At 39.9% G+C, this 21,726-nt stretch overlaps 1 protein-coding gene across 1 annotated transcript; it reads left to right on the top strand.

The window, feature by feature from the left end:
- Positions 1–206: 206 nt before the first annotated feature.
- Positions 207–20,292, top strand: MZT1 (mitotic spindle organizing protein 1). The gene is made up of 3 exons (XM_007960564.3): positions 207–367; positions 9,118–9,263; positions 18,469–20,292. The coding sequence occupies exons 1-3, from the start codon at positions 289–291 to the stop codon at positions 18,490–18,492; spliced, it is 249 nt and encodes an 82-aa protein (XP_007958755.1). The 5' UTR covers positions 207–288; the 3' UTR covers positions 18,493–20,292.
- The last annotated feature ends 1,434 nt before the right edge of the window (positions 20,293–21,726 follow it).

Here is a 21,726-nt window from a genome sequence, read left to right as displayed (position 1 = left end):
CAGGGCACGGGGCTTATGAGCGACTGGCCAATCGCGTCGTCCCGCCATCCGCGAACCAACCAATTGCACGGAGGCCGCGTAGAAAATTCGAATAGCAACTCCTCGCTCCACGTTCCGCGCAGAGGAACGAGGCTCCAAATTCAAATCAACGCAGCCTCACGCCGGCGACGAGCGCGAGGGGCGGAGCCTGCCCGGCGTGAGCCGAGACGCGCCGTGTGATTGCCCAGGAGAGAGGAAGGCGCTCCAGTTCCGGGTCAGGCCCTTCTCCCGCCTCCCTCGGCCTTAGCCATGGCGAGTAGCAGCGGCGCTGGGGGGGCGGCGGCGGCCGCGGCAGCGAATCTGAATGCGGTGCGGGAGACCATGGACGGTGAGTGTCCATTGCGCTCCTTTTACCTTGCCTGCCTTCCCAGAGCCAAGGCCCCCAGGCGGAGCTGAGCCTGGGGAGGACTTCAGGTCCCCTTCGTGCCCCAAACGGCATCTTCGAAGATCTTTGGAAGGGACCTGCCAGGGCCGCAGGGCTGATGGCCCTATCCCTTGAGAGCTGTCTCCGCCGCTGCGTAGTTTGTCGCGCGCGCCAGGCGTTGCGGCCCCCTAGTCAGCCGGTTGCGCACCGCGTCCCTCTCGCGCGAATGCCGCGCCCCCTCTATCCCGCGTCCCAGGTCCGCCCTACCCGCCCGATCTCCTGCGGTGACAGCGCCACGCCCACCCCACCCAGTACACCCGTTCCCTCCTGCGCGCCGCGTCCCACCGGATTCCCGCGCGGGGCGCTTCGGGGGTCCACAAGGTTGGGATCCCTAAGGTTGGGATCCCCAAGGTCGGGATCCTGGCGGGGACAGGGGCCAGGTGTTTGGTCACCGCTATGCCTCGTGTTCTTCACACTTAAGTAGGCGGCCTTTAATATCCTGCGAATGAATAAGTTCCCCCCTTCGTCAGAATTATCCTAGTTTCCTCTTGAAGCGGGTGACGCCAGTGCCCAAGTGCTATGGGTGTCGCCTGTTTTCGGCCCCGGAGGCACGTGTGTGTGAAGCCTACACAAGCGTTGCAGAACACGAAATTAGTGTCTTGCCGGTTACCTTCTCTCCACCCTCTAATGCCACTTCATAACCCTGTGGTGAGCTTGGACTAGATACTTAAACATCATTGAGCCTGTTTGTTTGTTTAAAATAAAATCCTGCCTCCAAGAATTGTGAATATTTAAATAAGACAACCATGTAAAAATATATCAAAGATGATCAATTATTTTTATATTATTTCCGATGTCATCTCTCTTGTAGTCTCCTTTGTCTCCTTTTTACTCACATCCACCTGTATTATGAGTGTTTGATCGATGTTAAATGTCATAATGTCATTTGCAGTGGTCCTAGACGTTTTCCAGAGGCTACTTACGTCAGCTTCCCTCTCTGTTAAAAGATAACCCTATGAAATTCTCACTCCTGTATCTCTTTCTCCCTCACTGTAGGCTTTTTTTTTTTTTTGAGACGGAGTCTTGCCGTGGTTGCCCAGGCTGGAGTGCAACCTCAGCTCACTGCAACCTCCACCTCCCGTGTTCAGGCAACTCTTCCCAGTCTCAGCCTCCGGAGTAGCTGGGATTACAGGTGCCCACTACCACACCCGGCTAATTTTTTTTTATTTTTAGTAGAGACGGGGTTTCACCATTTTGGCCAGGTTGGTCTTGAACTCCTGACTTCAGGTGATCCACCCACCTGGGCTCCCAAAGTGCTAGGATTGCAGGTGTGGGCCACCACACCCGGCCTCATTTTCTTACATAGCCCCTGCAGAAGGGCTGCTGGCTTTTTCTGCACTGGCTGCTCGTTCCTTTTCAAAGAATTACATTTTTAGAGACTTTGCATCTAATTTTTCACTTGTTCAGTATCTACCTTGCTGTTTTTCTGAGAATGTTAATATTCAGCCTATTTTTCTATCCTTTTCGATGTATCAACACTTACTAGTTTTATTTTGTAAGTGAATTTATGCATGTGTATATATATATGTGTGTGTCTGTGTGTATAAAAATTTACTATCTTGTATGTTTCCTTGGAAAAAGGTAGAGTATAAGACCTCACTTCTAGCCTATTTTCTTATGTTAGCTGTACTTAGGTTCCTTATGTATATGGCCGTAGGATCCTATTTGAATGGAAAACTCACATTTTCTCTCTGGTGGAACCACTGATGTACAATTGAGAACTGATGATTTATGTTGGCTGCATCATCAAGATCTCTTTTGAGAAAACCTGGTGTAAAATGAAGATTATAGAGAGAATAAGAACATGAAAAAGTGAAGTAAAACAAAAAATGAAGGAGAGGGGATGTGGTGTTTCACAGTATTTAAATCAACCCCTGAGATCAAAAGTGAAATTTTCAAAACTTTTTGAGTACCATTTCTCCCCTCAATGGCAGGATTTGTGAACCCCCCTTTAAGTCATATGAATTGCAGAATTCTTGGCTACATTTGCATTTTGATCATGAAATGGAAGGATTTTGTTAAAGACGTGGGAGGCAGCAGGCTGACTTTGTATTAATCAATTATCTGTGTAGCTCACTCTGAAAAGAACTATCCCTGCCTATTTAGGATAAGGTCTGCATGAGATCTTTGCTTTCATCCTTATATCCTTAAAATTCTGCATTCTCTTAAAATAGTCGTGCCTTTTCAACAACACCTCCCGCCCAACCCACTGTGTATGGTTGCTTCCTTTGCTTTTCAGTTTTTTGATATGTTAAGTATTCTCTATTGATTGCTTTATACTTTAATTTTTATTTTCCTCTCAAATCATCCTATGCATCTGAATTTTAATTTTGATAGTTATTCCTTACGAGAGTCTTTATCATGACACTATTTTTTTTTTTTTTTTTTTAATGAGACCGAGTCTGGCTGGAGTGTAGTGGCGCGATCTTGGCTCACTGCAACCTCCGCCTCCCAGGTTCAAGCTGGGGATAGGACCCAATTCTCCTGCCTCAGTTTCTGGAGTAACTGGGATTATAGGCGCCTGCCACCACACCTGGCTAATTTTTGTATTTTTAGTAGAGACAGGGTTTCACCATGTTGGCCAGGCTGGTCTTGAACTCCTCACCTTGGGTGATCCACCCGCCTCGGCCTCCCAAAGTGCTGGGATTATAGCCTTGAGCCACTGTGCCTGGCCTGTAGCACTACTTTATATATATATATAAAGTAGTCCTATACTTTAGTACTATACATATATATAGTAGTGTGTGTATATATATAGTAGTGTGTATATATATATGTAGTAGTAAGCTCAGGCACCTGTATTCCCAGCTGCTTGGGAGGCTGAGGCAGGAGAATTGCTTGAACCTGGGAGGCAAAGGTTGCCGTGAGCCGAGATTGCACCACTGCACCACAGACTGGGTGACAGAGCTAGACTCCATCTCAAAAAAAAAAAAAGGAAACACATTATAGAGAAAGGAGTTAAGCGAGTCTATGGTATATATATTCCATTTGACTAGCACTGCAAGGCAGTGCCAGCAAAACAAACAGGTAGTCCATGCACAATCCAGTTGCACATTTGAGAAAGAAATCTGGAAGTCCGTCTTGCTTTCTCACCTCCTCTGCCTCCTGTTCTTTACTAAGCCCTTTCAATTCTTGACTCATTTCAGGTTGGCTAAATATCTCCTGATCATACTACCCACCAGTCTTTTATTAAAATTGTGATATAACTGGACTTTTTAAAGATTCATTTGATACTCAGCCAAAAAGTCCTTAAATTGCAAATTTGATCTATTCATGTTCCTATTTTATATCTTCCAATAGCTTTCCACAATTCTAAGATCTTCACTAGGACTTATCTCATATTTTATACCCATTCACCCCGTTAATTACATTGCCTTCACAATAGCAGTTCAGGTCTGTGAATTTACTAAGTTCCCTCTAGTGTAGGAACCATCACACAAGCTGTTTTCTTTGCTCTCACCCATCACCCTTCCTCCTGCCTCTGTATTAGTCTGGTTGATGTCTTCTCACCTTTGATGTCTAAGTATAATTGTCACTTCTTCAGACAAGTCTTTGCTAAACACTGTGTCCTTCCAAACTTGGTAAGATGCCCTTGTAATTTGTTTCAGAAGTATTCCACTCTTTTTCTTTATTTTACTTATATCTGGAATCAGTTATTACTTTAATATCTATCTCTCCTCCTGGACTAATATCTGTGAGGACCAGGAGCATATCTATCTTGTTCATAACTGTATTTGCAGCAGTAGCATAATAGGCACAAAATACATACAGTTACAGGTTGATTATCCCTCATCCAAAAACCTTGGGACCATGTTTTGGATTTCAGATTTTTTTTTTAATATTTTCACATACATAATGAGGTATCTTGGGGATGGGACCCAAGTCCAAACACAGAATTCATTTATGTTTTATATATGCCTTATACACATAGCCTGAAGGTAATTTTGTTTTTTTCCCTCAGGGATGCTGAATAAGCTGTGTATTGAGCACCTGCATTTTGACTTTGATCCATTATATGAGCTGTGGAATTTTCCACTATGGTGTTATGTCAGTACTTAAAAAGTTTTGGATTTTAGAGCATTTCACATTTCAGATTTTGGGATTAGGAGTGTTCAACCTGTACTAATCATATAGTGGGCACTAAAGAAATAGTTTTTGATTACAGGTGATTTGTGAAAATAGGAAGTAAAAATAGGTGTCCATTTGAAAAGAAGGCTTAAAGAAGAAATACCAGAGATGAGATGAACTAAGAAAACAGCATAGAGTTATATGAAGGGAGGATAACAGGCAGAGGAGAAAAGCATGAACAAAGGCGTGAAGTCAGGAATAAGCATAGCCTTTATAGGTGGGGGGTCTACCATGAAGAGAACAAACTAGACAGAGAAGGGAGAGAATCAACTGAAAAACTGTTAGAAGCATCATAGAATTCATCAAGGTGACTGGTGATTAAAAAGTGTAATATGTAATGTTCCAGTATACTGATGGTAACCACTTAGAATGTACAAGGGCTAAGTAGAATCCATTTATGAAGACAGTCAAAAATAAAGTGAAGATCCAGTATGGTAGATTGAGCAGTTGCTGAAACTCTAAGAATATAAAAATAATAGGAAATAGTAAGAAAATGTATCAGGATAGACCTGTTCAAAAGCAAGAAGGGAAGTCTCCGTTGATTAGGAAAAGAGAGGTTTCCCCCAAAAGAAAGGAGCACATGGGAACCACAACAGGGAATTGTTGGGAATAGAACCTGACAAAGCATGCTACCCTGCCTCACGGAAGCTGGGAGTCAGAAATGTGCCATTTGTCACAGCCAGAGATTGAGAGGCACCGTCCATGTGTTTTTTGGATCTGAACCAAAAATACTACAAGGCCTGATCTAGAGGCCTAAGGCTAGGGTACAGCTTCCTGTCTTAGAATGTGTCACCAGTCCAGGACACCTAAAATAAATCTATGGAAGATGAGTTTTCAGCCAAGAATGACAAAGCACGTAAGGTAGATGAAAAACATGAGCAACTAACATGGAAAATGAAAAAGAGGGAAAGGGGTAGTAACAGGGAAGTCTTTTATTGAGCCCTACCGTATGTCAAGCATCATTCCAAAGGACTGCAAGGCAGTTTCCGCAAAACAAATGGATACCATTCTCAGTGTATCCTTTAATTCTCACACTAATCCTTTAAAATAGGTACTCTTATCCTCACTTTAGAGAATGGTGAAATAAGGCACAGAGAGAGTAACTTGCCTACTAAATATTACAGCTAGAATTTGAACACAGGTAGTCTGGCTCTAGAGATCACACTCCTAACCACTATCTTTTGCTGCTTGCTTATACTTCAAGAAATAGAGATAATAGAGCAATCTCAAATACAGTTTAAGAATATAGCCTTAAATAGATGAAGGCAGGATCAACAGCTGTGAAATTAGTCACTATAAATAAGCATTTAGTTATAAAACAAGTGATTATGGGGAGAAACTGGAAATCTTAAAAGGTATTGAAATAAATTCAGCAGATAATGTGAATAACCAGCTGGATACAGCTGAAGAGCAAAGTATCAGTAAACTGGAATATCAGAACTGAAGAAATGAAAATGGAAAGGGCTGTCATCTTCCAGCCAAGATGGAGTAACAGATTAGATTTATGCTTCTGCTTGAAACAACCAAGAAAACTCATAAGCATATAGAACAATGGTTTTCAGGACACTGGACATCAGGCATCAGAGTACAGTGATCCCTTAGAGACAGGAAACAAGCAAAGTGATTTCTTGGGTTGCCCCAGCTCACTGCCTTCAGAGAGTTCCAGGCCTCAGTATAGCAGGGAGAACCCAGGCAGAACCCAGTGTACACACTGAAGTGAATTTAGAAGACAGAAGGAGTTTAGAAGACCCAGGAGACCAAGGCAGGTAGAGTTTGAATAACAGTACCTGAGAGGCGAGAACTGCACAGAAAAAAATGCTGGAGATCTGTAGAAGTGTGCCCCTTAAGTATTCAGAGCACTGATTAGCAGATGTGTGGGGAAAGTACTCAGAAAACTGGGAGGGAACCATCTAGAACGACTGGAATGAACAGTGCACCATGCTTACACAGGGCTGAGGATAGTACCTATAACTACCAGCCAGAATGGAAATATTTGTAATTCATGAGACATTAGATAGAGTACTCAGAATTCTTACCTCAGTCGTAAGGGGAATAATTAGTCCTATGCTAAACAGGGCTCTGGTCCTGCCTAACAGATCTAAGAAGTAATACCTGAAAGAATCAAACCATTTCCAGATAACGGTATCTCATTCTAAAGCTCAGGAATATAGAAATACAAAAATATCCTGTACCTAAGTAAAATTCTGAGTACGTGGCATCTAGTCAAAGATTACCAGGTATGCAAGGCAGAACAGTGTGACCCATGACGTGAAAAATTCAGTCAATTGTAATAAACATCCCCCCGATCACACAAATGTTAGAATTAGCAGACAAGGGCATCAGAACTATACTCTATATCTCCAAACAGTTAGCAGAGGCATGGAAGACATTTTTTTTAAGACTCAAATTGAACAACTTTTTTTGTTTGTTTTTCTTTTGAGACAGAGTTTTGCTCTTGTTGCCCAGGCTGGAGTGCAATGGCGCGATCTCGGCTCACTGCAGCCTTTACTTTCCAGGTTCAAGCAAGTCTCCTGCCTCAGTCTCCCAAGTAGCTGGGATTAAAGACATGTACCACCTTGCCCGGCTAATTTTGTATTTTTAGTAGAGACGGGGTTTCTCCATGTTGATCAGGCTGGTCTCAAACTCCTGACCTCAGGTGATCTGCCCACTTTGGCCTCCCAAAGTGTTGGGATTACAGACGTGAGCCACTGCGCCCGATTCAAATTGAACTTCTAGGGATCAAAGTGAATATCTGATATGAAAAAAATGGGAGGGACCTATCTCATGAACATGATAAATACTATAAGAATTTTCAGAAAGACTTAGACTTAAATTAATGGATGACTAAATACTGATAACTTGTCCGTTCTTCCCAAAATAATATGTAGTTTTTATACAGTTAATCAGAATCCAGTTGGAATTTGTTTTTAGAATTGATGAAAAATTTTAAGTTCATCCAAAGAATAAAAGGGCTTATATAAATGAAAGATGACAATGGAATGTTTACCCTACTACATGCAATATAAAGTTAGTAATTAAATGGTTGCCTTTACAAAAGATAGACATGTAACAAATTTGTAGGTATATGGGAATTTACTATGAATAAAGGTGGCATCTCAACTGGGTAGGGAAAACTTAGATCATTCAATAAATTTTACTAGGGCAACTGACTCATTTCTGGGAGGAAAAGTTAGATCCTATTTTCCACCCAAACTCCAGGGAGATAAATACTTATGGGGGGTATTGGGAAATAAACTTTCAAGTGCTGGAAGAGAATACTGGTGGATATAATCTTTGCATGAGGAATAACTTTCTAAGCATAATGCCAAGGGGAAATGATATGGGAAACAATAAATAATATGTTGACAGTTGACTTAAAATAGTCTAAATACTCTCTGGGAAGCAATCATAAAACAAAATTCAGTGGAACCGGTGTACTTACAACCTGTAATGGAAGGGATTCAGAAAATCACTTTGGAAACCAAGTTTCTCTGTTTGTGCTTGTCATGTTAAAGACAAAGAGTTCTGGCCGGGCGCGGTGGCTCAAGCCTGTAATCCCAGCACTTTGGGAGGCCGAGTCGGGTGGATCACGAGGTCAGGAGATCGAGACCATCCTGACTAATACGGTGAAATCCCGTCTGTACTAAAAAATACAAAAGCTAGCCGGGCGAGTGGCGGGCACCTGTAGTCCCAGGTTCTCGAGAGGCTGAGGCAGGAGAATGGCGTAAACCCGGGAGGCGGAGCTTGCAGTGAGCTGAGATCCGGCCACTGCACTCCAGCCTCGGCGACAGAGCAAGACTCTATCTCAAAAAAAAAAAAAGACAAAGAATTCTATCAACTACAATAAAATGTAGTACTATACAAATGACGTTTAAAAAAATATAAAGTTTCATTTTTATTAGATTCAACAGACATGATTTACACTATCAAATTGTCATAAAAGTTTCTAAACACTTTTAAAGCCTTAAATATGTACATTACTTTTTTTTTGACTATTGTACGTCAATTCAGCAAATTAAATATGTATATTACTGACTGAACAGTTGTACTTCTAGAAATGTATCCTAATGAAATAAAATTTAGTATGTACAGATTCTTATCAATATTTGAATGGGGGAAACATGAGAGCAGCCTAACTTTTAAAGTAACAGAGCAGTTAAGTGTAGCGTTTCCGTAAAATGGCACAATATGCAACTAGTTAAACTGCATTTTCAAAGAATACTAAAAAATAAGCAAGCGTTCAGAATTATCCTAAGTATGGTGGATATGTGTTAGATATTAAATGAGTGCCAGAATATATACCAAGATGTAAAAGGCAGTTATGTGAAGGGAAGTGTGAGTTTATATTTAAGTTTCTAAAACTAAGTAAAGGCAAGAAAGTATTACATGCAGATTTCCAAAATCTGAGATGCTATGCTAATTCCTTGGTATTGTGCAGTGATATATAAATTAATGAAAGTACTATGTGCATATTTTTAAATGATGTAAGCCTTTTTTTAGAAGTTTCTTTTTGTTTCTTTTTTCAGTTCTGCTTGAGATTTCAAGAATTTTGAATACTGGCTTAGATATGGAAACTCTGTCTATTTGTGTACGGCTTTGTGAACAAGGAATTAACCCAGAAGCTTTATCGTCGGTTATTAAGGAGCTTCGCAAGGCTACTGAAGCACTAAAGGTTGGAGATTCCTATTAGTTCATTCTAAATAAAGATGTTTTTATTTAGAAAAATGATTAATGGCCGGGCGCGGTGGCTCAAGCCTGTAATCCCAGCACTTTGGGAGGCCGAGACGGGCGGATCACGAGGTCAGGAGATCGAGACCATCCTGGCGAACACGGTGAAACCCCGTCTCTACTAAAAAATACAAAAAACTAGCCGGGCGAGGTGGCGGGCGCCTGTAGTCCCAGCTACTCAGGAGGCTGAGGCAAGAGAATGGCGGGAACCCGGGAGGCGGAGCTTGCAGTGAGCTGAGATCCGGCCACTGCACTCCAGCCTGGGCGACAGAGCGAGACTCCGTCTCAAAAAAAAAAAAAGAAAAATGATTAGTGATGAAGTTATGGGAAACATCCTGGCTAAACAAGGTTAAACTAACATCCAACACCACCAAGAGACCAGGAGCTTAATAGCGTATGTTCATATCATAAAAATTACTACTACCAGGCTGAACACAGTGGCTCACGCCTGTAATCCCAGCACTTTGGGAGGCTGAGGCTGGCAGATCACGAGGTCAGGAGATCAAGAACATCCTGGCTAACGTGGTGAAACCCCATCTCTACTAAAAATACAAAAAAGGCGGGCGTAGTGGTGGGCGCTTGTAGTCCCAGCTACTCAGGAGGCTGAGGCAGCAGAATGGCATGAACCTGGGAGGCGGAGCTTGCCGTGAGCTGAGATGGCACCACTGCACTCCAGCCTGGGCGACAGAGCGAGACTCCATCTCAAAAAAGAAATTACTACTACCATGAACCATGTTACATTTTCCTAGAAGTCTCTATTTTTAGAATTGTGCTATTTGTTGAGTAAAATTGTGCCTGCTCCAGAAGAGGTATATTCGAGTCCTAACCCCTGGTCCCAATGCATATGACCTTAGTTAGAAATAATGCCTTTGCAGATATAATCAAATTAAGATGAGGTCATCCTGGATTAGGGTAGATCCCAACCCAATGATTGGTAGCCTTATAAGACAAGAGAAATTTGGATACAAATAGCCAAAGAAAGTTAAGGATTTTCTGTGGCCACAAGAAGCTAGAAAGAGGCAAGGAAGGATACTCCCCTAGAACTGTCAGAGAGCATGACCCAGCTAACACCTTGATTAATTATGTATAATATGTATGCATTTCTGGCCTTCAAACTGTAAATAGATTTTTGTTGTTTTAACCCACCTAATAATGTGGTTACTTTGTTATGGCAGTCCCAGAAATCTGATACAGATTTTGGTACTGGCAAGTGGGATGTTGCTGTAACAAATACTTAAAAGTGAGGATGTGGCTTTGGAATCAGGTATTGGATAGAGACTGGAAAGTTTTAAGGTGCTTGATAGAAAAAGACTAGATTTCCTTGAAGAGGAACTGTTTGTAGAACTGGGAATGTTCAGGCAATTCTGGTGAGGGCTCAGAAAGAAGAGAAGAGAGCTGTAGAGAAAGCCTCAGAGTTTTTTTGAGACTAACATTAGGATCAGAATGTTGCTAGAAATATAAATGTTAAAAGCACTTTTAGTGAAGACCCAGATGGAAATGGGGAACATTTATTGGACACGAAAAGAAAGGTGATCTTTGTTAGAAAGTGACAGAATGGGCCAGGCATAGTGGCTTACGCCTGTAATCCTAGGACTATGGGAGGCCAGGGTGGGTGGATCACCTGATGTCAGGAGTTCAAAACCAGCCTGACCAACATAATGAAACTCCGTCTCTACTAAAAATACAAAATTAGCCAGTTGTAGTGGCACATGCCTGTAATCCCAGCTACTTGGGTGTCCAAAGCAGGAGAATCGCTTGAACCGGGAGGCAGAGGTTGCAGTGAGCCAAGATTGCAACATTGCACTCCAACCTGGGCAATAAGAGCGAAACTCCATCTCAAAAAAAAAAAGAAAGAAAGAAAGAAAGAAAGTGACAAAATGTGGCTGAATTATGTTCTACTGTTGGAAGGAAAATAGAATATGTAAACAATGAACTTGGATATTTCATTGAGGAAATTTCCAAGCAAATTGTGGAAGGTGTAGCCTGATTTCTTTTTGTTGCTTAATAATGTGACACAAATGAGCAGTTGAGTAAGGACCTGCTAAGAGAAAAGGAACTAGCATTTGAGAATTTAGAAAATTCTCAGCCTCTCTGAATAACATGTTCTGGAGACAGGGCTAAGAGTGTGGCTAGACTTTTGTGAAGAGATTAGGTATGTGATAGAGCCAGTCAGCCATCTCAGCACAAACACTACCAGCTTGGACAGGATGAAGTGAAAGAAGGCTGTCAGATTACTGGGATTCCTCAGACAGGAAACTGGCTGATAGAGCTGCTCAGCTGTGAGCCCATGTGTTATCCTTCAAGAAAAGGAAAAAGTGACTCCAAGGGACCAGGGACCAGGGGGCTGCTACTGCCACCAGGCTCCCAGAGGGCCACCTTTTTTCAAATTCAAATTAACCACCTTTTAATTGCTCAGACTGGCAACTAAAAACATATCCTATTCTCTCTTGCACAGACTTTCTGATTTAAAAGCTTGTGATTTTATTTCCCTTGTTATTTAGCACTAACTCACTTTGAATACTGAAACTTTAAGTTAGTTCATTTTAAAACTTGTCCAAAACGTGGGCTCACAGAAAGACAGTCAATGGAGGGGAAAACAAACAAACAAAGCCTTCTGATACCTGATACAAAGTGACTTCTCTTTTTTCTTACCTTCAAGAAAACAACTATTTAAAACATGTAATTTACATATCTTTCTGATTATTTTCCAATGAGTTCTTTAGGTTTGTTTTTGTGCTTTTTAAAATCTCTTGATTATTGAATCTTAACTAAAACGGGTAAACCACATTTATAGAGCTAAAATGTATCATAAAGAGAATATCTATGCAACCATCACTGCCAGCACCAGATAATCCCCCTTGTGTCCCCTCCCCAATCACTAACCTCTCCCTCTTGCTCTCCCCTCCAGTAACTACTATCCTCACTTTTATGGTAGACTCTGTATTAGTCCATTCTTGAATTGATATAAAGAAATACCTGCTGGGCTTGGTAGCTCAAGCCCGTACAGGCTTGACACCCAGTACTTTGGGAGGCTGAGGTGGGCAGAGCACTTGAGGTCAGGAGTTCAAGACCAGCCTGGCCAGCATAGTGAAACCTATGTCTACTAAAAATACAAAAATTAGCCAGGCATTATGGCAGGCACCTGTAATCCCAGCTGCTCAGAAGGCTGAGGCAAGAGAATCACTTGAACCTAAGAGGTGGAGGTGGCAGTGAGCCGAGATTTGCGCCACTGCACTCCATCCTGGGCGACCTAAGAAGACTTCGTCTTAAAATAAATAAATAAACAAACCTGAGAAGAGATAATTTGTAAAGAAAAGAAGTTTAATTGTCTCGTGGTTTTTCAGGCTGCGTAGAAAGCATAGTGGCATCTGCTTCTGGGGAGGCCTCAGGAAGGTTACAATCGTTGTGGAAGGCAAAGGGGGAGAAGGCACGTCATGTTGCAAAAGCAGGAGCGAGAGAGTGAGGTGCCACCCAGCTTTATGTAATCAGAACTCTTAAGAATTCACTCACTATAGTGAATACAGCACCAAACGAATGGTGCTAAACCATTCATGAGGGATCTGCCCCCATGAATCAGTCAACTCCCACCATGCCCCACCTCCAACATTGGGGATTACATTTCAAAGTGAAATTTGGGTGGGGACACACATCCAAACTATCATTCCTTCGCTGACCCTTCCCAGATCTCATGTGTTCTTCTCACATTGCAACATACAATCATGCCTTCCCAACAGTCCCCCAAAGTCTTAACTCATTCCAACAATAACTCAAAAGTCCAAAGTTCTGAGACAAGGCAAGTCCCTTCCACCTATGAGCCTATAAAATCTAAAACAAGTTATTTACTTCCAAGATACAATGGGATTATAGACATTGGGTAAACATTTCCATCCCCAAAGCTGGGGAAATCAGCCAAATGAAAGAGGCTACAGGCCCCAAACAAGTTCCAAACCCAGCAGGGCAATCATTAAATCTTAAAGCTCCAAAACAATCTCCTTTGACTCTGTATCTCACATGCAGGACACACTGGTGAGAGGGGTGTGCTCCCAAGGCCTTAAGCAGCTCTGCCCCTGTAGCTTTACAGGGTTAAGCCCCCACAACTGCTCTCATGGGCTGGCATTGTTGAGTGCCTACAGCTTTTCATGGCTCAGGGTACAAGCTGTCAGTGGATCTACCATTCTGGGGTTGGAGGATGGTGGCCCTCTTCTCACAGCTCCATTAGGCAGTGCCCCAGTGAGGACTTTGTTTGGGGGCTCCAGCCCCATATTTCCCCTCTGCACTACCCTAGTAGAGGTTCTCCATGAGGGCTCCACCCCTGAAGCAGACTTCTGCTTAGATAACCAGGCTTTTCCATACATCCTCTGAAATCTAGGTGGAGGCTGCCAAACCTTAGCCCTTGTACTCTGTGCACCCACAGGCTTGACACCGCATGGAAGTCACCAGGGCTTATGGCTTGGATCCTCTGAAGTAGAGTCCTGAGTTATACCTGGGCCACTTTCAGTCATGGCTGGAGCTGGAGTGGCTGGGATGCAAGGAGCGATGTCCCAAGACTGTGGAGGGCTGCGGGACCCTGAACCTGGTCCATAAAACCATTCTATCCTAGGTCTCAGGGCCTGTAATGGGAAGGGCTGCCTCTTCGATCTCAGAAATGTTGTCTAGGTCTTTTACCCATTATCTTGGCTATCAGCACTTGTCTCCTATTTAGATTCGGAAATTTCTCTAGCAAGTAGTTGCTTTGCAACCCCCTTGAATTCTCCTGAAAATGGGCTTTTCTTTTCTACCACATGGACAGGTTGCACATTTTCTAAACTTTTATGCTCTGCTTCCCCTTTAAGTATAAGTTCCAGCCTTAGGTTATTTCTTTGCTCATGCATCTGAGCATATGCTGTCAAAAGCAGCCATGCGACGTGTTGAACACTTTGCTGCTTAGAAATTTCTTCCACCAGATACCCTAAATCACTCTCAAGTCCAAACTTCCACAGAACCCTAGGACATGGACACAATGCAGCCAAGTTCTTTGCTAAAGCATAACACGCATGACCTTTGCTCTAGGTCCTGATACTAGGCCTCAGGGCCTGTCATGGGAAGGGCTGCCTCTTAGATCTCTGAAATGTCTAGGCCTTTTTCCCATTATCTTGGCTATCAGCACTTGTCTCCTATTTAGATACGGAAGTTTCTTTTTTAACTCAAACCTATGGCTTTCATATGGCAGAAAGAAAAATAACTGAATAACAAGAATAGCTAATATTTATATGAATACTTTTCTCATGCTAGACCGTATGTTTTACAGGCTTTACTGGCATTATCTCTATCATTACAATAGTGATAACTACTACAGTTTGAGCATTCCTAATCTGAAAATCCAACATGCTCCAAAATCTGACATACTTTGAGTACCAACATGACACTCAAAGGAAATCCTTATTGGAGCATTTCAGATTTTCTAATTAGGGATGCTCAGTCAACAAGTACAGTCAGTCCTCTTATATTTGTGGGTTCTGTATCCATGGATTCAACCATCTGTGGATCAAAAATATTTGGGGAACAGGGGGAAAGATGGTTATGTCTGTACTAAAAATGTACAGACTTTTTTTCTTGTCATGAGTCCCTAAACAATACAGGATAACAACTCTTTGCATAGTGTTTACATTGTATTAGGTATCACAACGAATCCAGAGATGATGTAAAGTATACGGGAGTATACGTGTGGGTTATATGCAAATGCTATGCCCTTTTATGTAAAGCATTTGAGCATCTGTGGACTTCAGTATCTATGAGGTGGGTGACATGGGGAGTCCTGGAACTAATAATTCACCATGGATACCAAGGGACAACTTTAATGCAAATTTTACAAAATTTCAGGACATCTGAAATCAGAAACAGTTCTGGTCCCAAGCATTTCCGACAAGGGATACTCATCCTATGCTACTATTAGTAGTTTACTGCTAAGGAAACTGCAGCTTATGGTGACTAATTTACTTACCTCAAGAACTTTCCAGTTAGTGATTGACTTGCGATCTTGAACTTGGGCTCTCTGACTTCAGAGCTGTTTACTTAACTACTAAGTTTTCTCCTCCAGTAAAATCTCAAGAATACCTGAGCCAGCAGTTTAGGAAAAGATGAAGTTGTTGTTAGAAACAAAACAGTCATTGAGCTTTAGCATGGGCACATTCCCTGACTTAATATTATCTAATAACCCTTTTTTTTTTTTTTTTTTTTTTTTTTGAGATGGAGTCTTGCTCTGTCGCCCGGGCTGGAGTGCAGTGGCCGGATCTCAGCTCACTGCAAGCTCCGCCTCCTGGGTTTACGCCATTCTCCTGCCTCAGCCTCCCGAGTAGCGGGGACTACAGGCGCCCGCCACCTCGCCCGGCTAGTTTTTTGTGTTTTTAGTAGAGACGGGGTTTCACTGTGTTAGCCAGGATGGTCTCGATCTCCTGACCTCGTGATCCGCCCGTCTCGGCCTCCCAAAGTGCTGGGATTACAGGCTTGAGCCACCGCGCCCGGCCTCTAATAACTCTTTTAATAAAAATAAAAAAGAGTATTATAGTATTTTATCAGTATATTTCCGAAATTTTTGAGGGAAGGATTTATTTAGTACATATCTGCCACAACTGTAAGAGTTTTAGTTTTTCTGTGCTTGAGTTTGAAAGGGAATTAACATAATAGGAAGATACTTTTGTTTTGTACTACAGTTTGAAGAGAAACAGAGTCAAATAAACCTATCTGAGGCAGGTGACTGACAAGTGCTTTGGCATAGCATTTTCTTAGGCAAAATATGAGCTGAGATATTAGGATAGGCAATTCAGAAATGCCAATTTAACATAGCTTTTTCAGCTTTTAGCATACTAGTTATTCTGCATCCAGTAGGCCATAATGAGATGTGGGAGGTAAAATCAGTAATTAAGATACACAGAATCGGAAAGTGTTGACTATTTGAATGGAAAATCTGTCTCTTATATACATGAAGCCTCTTAAAATGCATTTCTCCTATGATCTAGAAACAGTATAGCAGCATCTCAGTAAAACCAGGGTGTTTCAGCTAGGCGTGCTGGCTCACGCCTGTGATACCAGCACTTTGGGAGGCCAAAGCAGAAGGATCACTTGAAGCCAGGAGTTTAAGACTGCCTTGGGCAACATGGCCAGACTCCGTCTCTACAAAACATTTATTTTAATTAGCTGGATATGGTGGTACACACCTGTAGTTCTAGTTATTCAGGACGGCCTGAGCTCAGGCATTTGAGGCTGCAGTAAGCTGTGATTGTGCCACTGCATTCCAGCCTGGGCAACAGAGTGAAAAATAACAACAGCAACAGCTAGGGAGTTTCTAGCAAACAAGTGTTTATTAGAACTTTTTTTTTTTGAAGTAATTTACATAATCTGTATAATTTTTATGAAAGTAATGCATCCTTACAATTTTAAGATATTTAATTCAGAAAATACAAAACATAAAAAAATATCACTCAAGATTACCAAAGAGATAACCTGCAGTAATGTTTGGTGAACATCATTCCAGATAGTATCACGCTATTTTAAAAGTAAAAGTGTTATACGTGATTTCAGTGAATTGAAAAAGAATAACTCATCAGTTTGCTTCTCCCTGGATTAAAGTCTGTTCTCTCTTATTGCCATTTGGGACAGACTTGGGGAGCTGGTGGCTTTAGAGCTACACTGAGCCACGTCTGCCTTTCCTTGACCACCCTTTTATTGGCTTTACAAGCATAAGGTTCTTCTTACCTTATGTGGTTGCTGCTCATGAATTTCTCTCTCTCTCTCTCTCTCTCTCTCTTTTTTTTTTTTTTTTGGTTAATTTCTTTTGGTTTTAAAATTAAGGTAAAGAGAAATTGTCCCTGCTGTGTTCTATCTTTATCTAGAATTCCTGGTATTTAGAATTTCACTGTATGGTATTTATTGTCTCTTTTTTGGAATATGTAGAATAACAAATCAAGGGTATCTTGAAATGTTGCAAAAAAACTGTTAGTCTCAGACATTACTTTTTTCTTTTCCTCTTTGGTTGACTGTGTAGAAAATAGTAACTTTTTTGTTAATTTTTTTGCTTTTTACTTTCACAGATTTGTATATTGATGTGGTCTAAGTCATTTATGGTAAAAGTAGCTAGCTATGTATCTCCCTAATTACATAAGTTACTCAACGGCAGTAATGAGCATCTCCTTATGCGCATCTCCCACAGCATAAATAGAACTGTTAATTAAGTGCATTTTATTAGTGATTCTTTATTGACATTGAATTTTTATATTATCTCCTTAGTGCTAGGATTCATGTGTAAGCATCATCTACATATTTTAATTTGAACAGTTCTGAGCACAACCTACTTTCCTGTATCTTCTATTTTAGTACCCCATTGTCTTAAGTTATACCATTATGGTGGAGTCCTGTGGACTAAGCCTTGCCCTTTCTCTTACAGATGTCCTGGACTGCTAGTATAATACTAATACTTTAGTGTAAATCTGTGTTGTGTCCCTGTGTAGGTAGGTCTTATAAAAAGGAGTTAGAAAGGTAAATGAATTAAAAGACTAATACATATTTCTAAAATTAAACTTATTTAAAATTATATCTTTTTATAATGACATTAAGAAATTTTTTAGGTAGGATAATAGTATGGTGATTTGTTTAAGTCTCTAGAAATAACATATCAAAGCATTTATTGATAATATGATATCTTGGAATTTCTTCACAATCACCTAGGAAAGAATAGTAGTTAGGGTGTAGATGAGACAGGATTTGATAAGATGTTCATTATTCATCTTTTGCTCTTGTTCTCTCCGCCTTGTAGCATGAAAGGTCTTTTTTATTCTTAATCCCTTTTACTAAAATGAAACATACAGAAACAGACAAACTAACGAAGTCTGTGGGAACAGGTCTGCCATAGGTTAATGTTTCAAGTAGCATTATGTTTTATATGCTCTTAACCATTATTTTATTCCACTGTTAGCCTGTGGACTGTTAACTGTACATTCAAAAGGTAGTCCTGATGTATAGCAAAACATGAAAAGCACTGCATTACCATGATAAAAGTGGTTCTGTTATATGGGGAATAGTTGTTTGTTAATGACAGTGCAGTATTGACAAATTTATCTTCATGATGCCTCTTTTTGCATGGTTTTATTGTAATGAATCTTACTTTCTTGTTGTAGGCTGCTGAAAATATGACAAGCTGACTTTCTGGAGAAATTCTGATGAGATATGTCAAGCTGTGCAAGAGGATTTGAAGATGGCATTGTAGTTGAGAATGTACAATGAAATTACTGCATGCAGCAGTGTAGAAAAATTTTCCTTTTTAAAAGAATTATAAAACCATAGCTTTATAAATCAGTGGAAAGTGACTTACAGAGAGAACTATCAGATGTGTTTACATCACATCTTATTCACTTTTTTTTAACAGCTCTAATGCTTTGGCATTGCTATGTTCATATTTATATATTCCTTATTTATAGCTCTGATGGCTTTAATTTTCTAAGCAGTCTGTCTATCAGATGTGCACATCTGCTGTGCCTGGTTGAAGTATAGTGGAACCCATCAGTAGTAATGTGTAGTAGTTATGACTTGTTGACATTTCCATTATAAACTTTAATTTTGAATTGTTTATGCATTATAACTGTGGATTTATATTGTATTGGGCTGAAAGCTGACAGGATTTCAGCCACCATTCGTGAATTTTGATTTAGATTCATTATTATATCAGAATCTTGTTTTTTAAAATAAGAGCATGGAAAACATTTCTTGTAATCTGCTCTTTAACAAAGAATTTTTAGTTTTTTAAACAGTTTGTTGGGCAGCTAATAGTGTGAACCAGGTCATTTTTGTATTGAGTAAAAAATTAAACTTTGAGAAATTTGGATTTTAAAAGTAATGACAATGCTTAGGTTAGTATTATTTGTAATTTGAGTCATTTACATCTAATGAGAATGTTAGTTGAGAATGTTTTCTTAAAGTTTTATACCCTATAGAGGACTAAAAAAATAATTTGTAAAATGAAACATAGCAAACATGCAAAATTCCTATTTACTTTTATTACATAAAAGTAATTTTAGTGCTTACCTAATAAATCTTGAATGGTTATTTAATAAATTATTAGATGGGTGATGTGTTTCAAAAGATATTTGCTATTTTTTGAAGAAATAAGGATTTGCAGTCATTAAACAAAACTAAACAATCAAATGTTCTGTATTAGGAATCTTAAGTATGGCTTTTTGTTTGTCATTATTTTTGCCCTTAAAATTTTAACTCATCAAATGAAGATTCAAAAACAAATTTTAGAAAATGTAGAATAGTATTGATTCTGTTCCTGTAACAGAATCTCAGTGGAGTTTTTTTGCGAAACTAATATGGATTTAATCTGATGTTATTATTTCTTAAATTTTAAATTTTGTTGGGTACCATTTATATGATTGTACAAGCATTCACTCTTTAGTAGCATTTTTTGTTTTTCAGACAAGCTGAAGTGGTTTTATTAAGATTTAGTAATACTTAAATAGCAACCTTCTCTGCTGTTTTTTTTTTAATCTAGAATTTTGACCATTTTGACTTTTTAAATGTCTGGCATCTTTACCAAGTAAACTTGGAAGGTCTGTTACTGATGGAACAGGTTGAGGAGACAGGAGGAATTTGTAAAAAGTCATTTGATTGATAATAAACACTATAAATACTATGTATTATTTATAAAATCATAAATAATACTTTTATCAAACTCCAAAATTTGTATATACTTCCAGACCATAAGAGTTGATAGTATTATTTATGACTTTGTAGATTAAGTTATTTATGTATGAAACAAAGCAGGAAAATACATTGTGAAGGGATCGTGTTTACAGAGGACTTCTTTAATGTGTCACATTTTAAAAATGTAAACATATTTTTAATGCACACTTAAGTAATATTTAAGAAACTAAACAAAATAATGATACAATTGCAGTGTTGTGCTTGTTGTCAGTGACAAAAATAAAACCATTTTGGTGGTATTGGCCTGTACTTTTGTTTTAATATATGCTTTTGTTAATTCAACTTGTGTTTCTATAGGGCAAAAGATACAGAATATAAAATTTACCATTTTAACCTTTTTTTTTTTTTTTTGAGGAGGAGTCTCACTCTGTCGCCCAGGCTAGAGTGCAGTGGCATGATCTTGGCTCACCGCAGCCTCTGCCTCCTGGGTTCAAACTATTCTCCTGCCTCAGCCTCCCGAGTAGCTGGGATTACAGGCACCTGCCACCACACCTGGCTAATTTTTTGTGTTTTTAGTAGAGGCGGAGGAGTTTCACCATGTTGGCCAGGCTGGTCTCAAACTCCTGACCTCAGGTGATATGCCCGCTTCAACTTCCCAAAGTGCTGGGATTATAGGCATGAGCTACAATGCCCAGCCCTTTTTAACCGTTTTTAAGTTTCATAGTTCAGTGACATCCAGAATATTCATACTGTATTGTAACTGTCACTATTGTCCATCTCTAGAATGTTCTTATTATCCTAAACTGAAACTCTGTACCTATTTAGCAATAACTCCCCATTGCTTCCTCCTCCCAGCCCCTGATAAACAGTTTCCTACTTTTTTGTCAATGAATTTGACTATTCTAGATACCTCATATAAGTGGAATCATATTTGTCCTTTTGTGTTTGTCTTATTTTATACAGTATGTCTTCAAGATCTATCCATGTTATAACATGTATCCAGATTTCCTCTTTAAGGATGAATGTCTCTCATGTATATATACATGAGAGACAGGTATTCTTTTATATATATGGTGGACATTTGGGTTGTTTCTACCTTTTGTCTATTCTGAAAAGGCTATTCACAATAGCCACAATGTTATGGACATTCGTATACAAATAACTGTTCAGGTCCTTGTCAGTTCTTCAGAGTGTATACCCAGAAGTGGAATTGCCAGCTTTTAAACTTTTCTTTTAAAGTTTGACTTTAATTCCTTAGGCATTAGAGAAAGAAGGAGACATGGTCAAGCTTGTTTTGGGAGTTGTTTTGCTAGTGACATGTAGGCTTGATTTGAGCAGGGAGAGGTTAGAAGCAGAGACTAATTAGAACACTATGACAGTAACCCAGGCCTCAATACTCACATCTGAGTAGGTTCAAGAGACACTACAAAAAATAAAAAACATGGGACTTAATGGCAGGTTATGGGGAAAATAGAGAAGAAAATAAGGTGACTGAGTTTCTAAACCTGGGTAACAAAGATATCAGCAAACGGAAATCAAGAAGGGAATATAATTTTCCTGGAAAAAATGATTTTTATTTAAAGAATATTGTGTTTAACATATATATTAAATCTTAAACCTTGCCAATCTTCCAAAGACCATTGCCCATCTCCATTTTTTGTCCTACAGCATTACCACTCTCTAACATAGTATACAGTTTGCTTAGTTATATCTGTTAGTATAAGCAAATATAC

This window comes from Chlorocebus sabaeus, chromosome 3 (assembly GCF_047675955.1).
Source record: "Chlorocebus sabaeus isolate Y175 chromosome 3, mChlSab1.0.hap1, whole genome shotgun sequence".
Classification (NCBI taxonomy): domain Eukaryota; kingdom Metazoa; phylum Chordata; class Mammalia; order Primates; family Cercopithecidae; genus Chlorocebus; species Chlorocebus sabaeus.
The sequence above is the reverse complement of the archived record's forward strand: the minus strand, read 5'-3'. Positions and strand labels throughout refer to the sequence as shown.

Bases quoted from the DNA above. Each gene is read 5' to 3' on its own strand.
- MZT1 (XM_007960564.3), top strand. From the start codon at position 289: ATGGCGAGTAGCAGCGGCGCTGGGGGGGCGGCGGCGGCCGCGGCAGCG. The intron at 368-9,117 runs GTGAGTGTCCAT...TTCTTTTTTCAG, and splicing joins GGTGCGGGAGACCATGGACG to TTCTGCTTGAGATTTCAAGA. The intron at 9,264-18,468 runs GTTGGAGATTCC...TTCTTGTTGTAG, and splicing joins AGGCTACTGAAGCACTAAAG to GCTGCTGAAAATATGACAAG.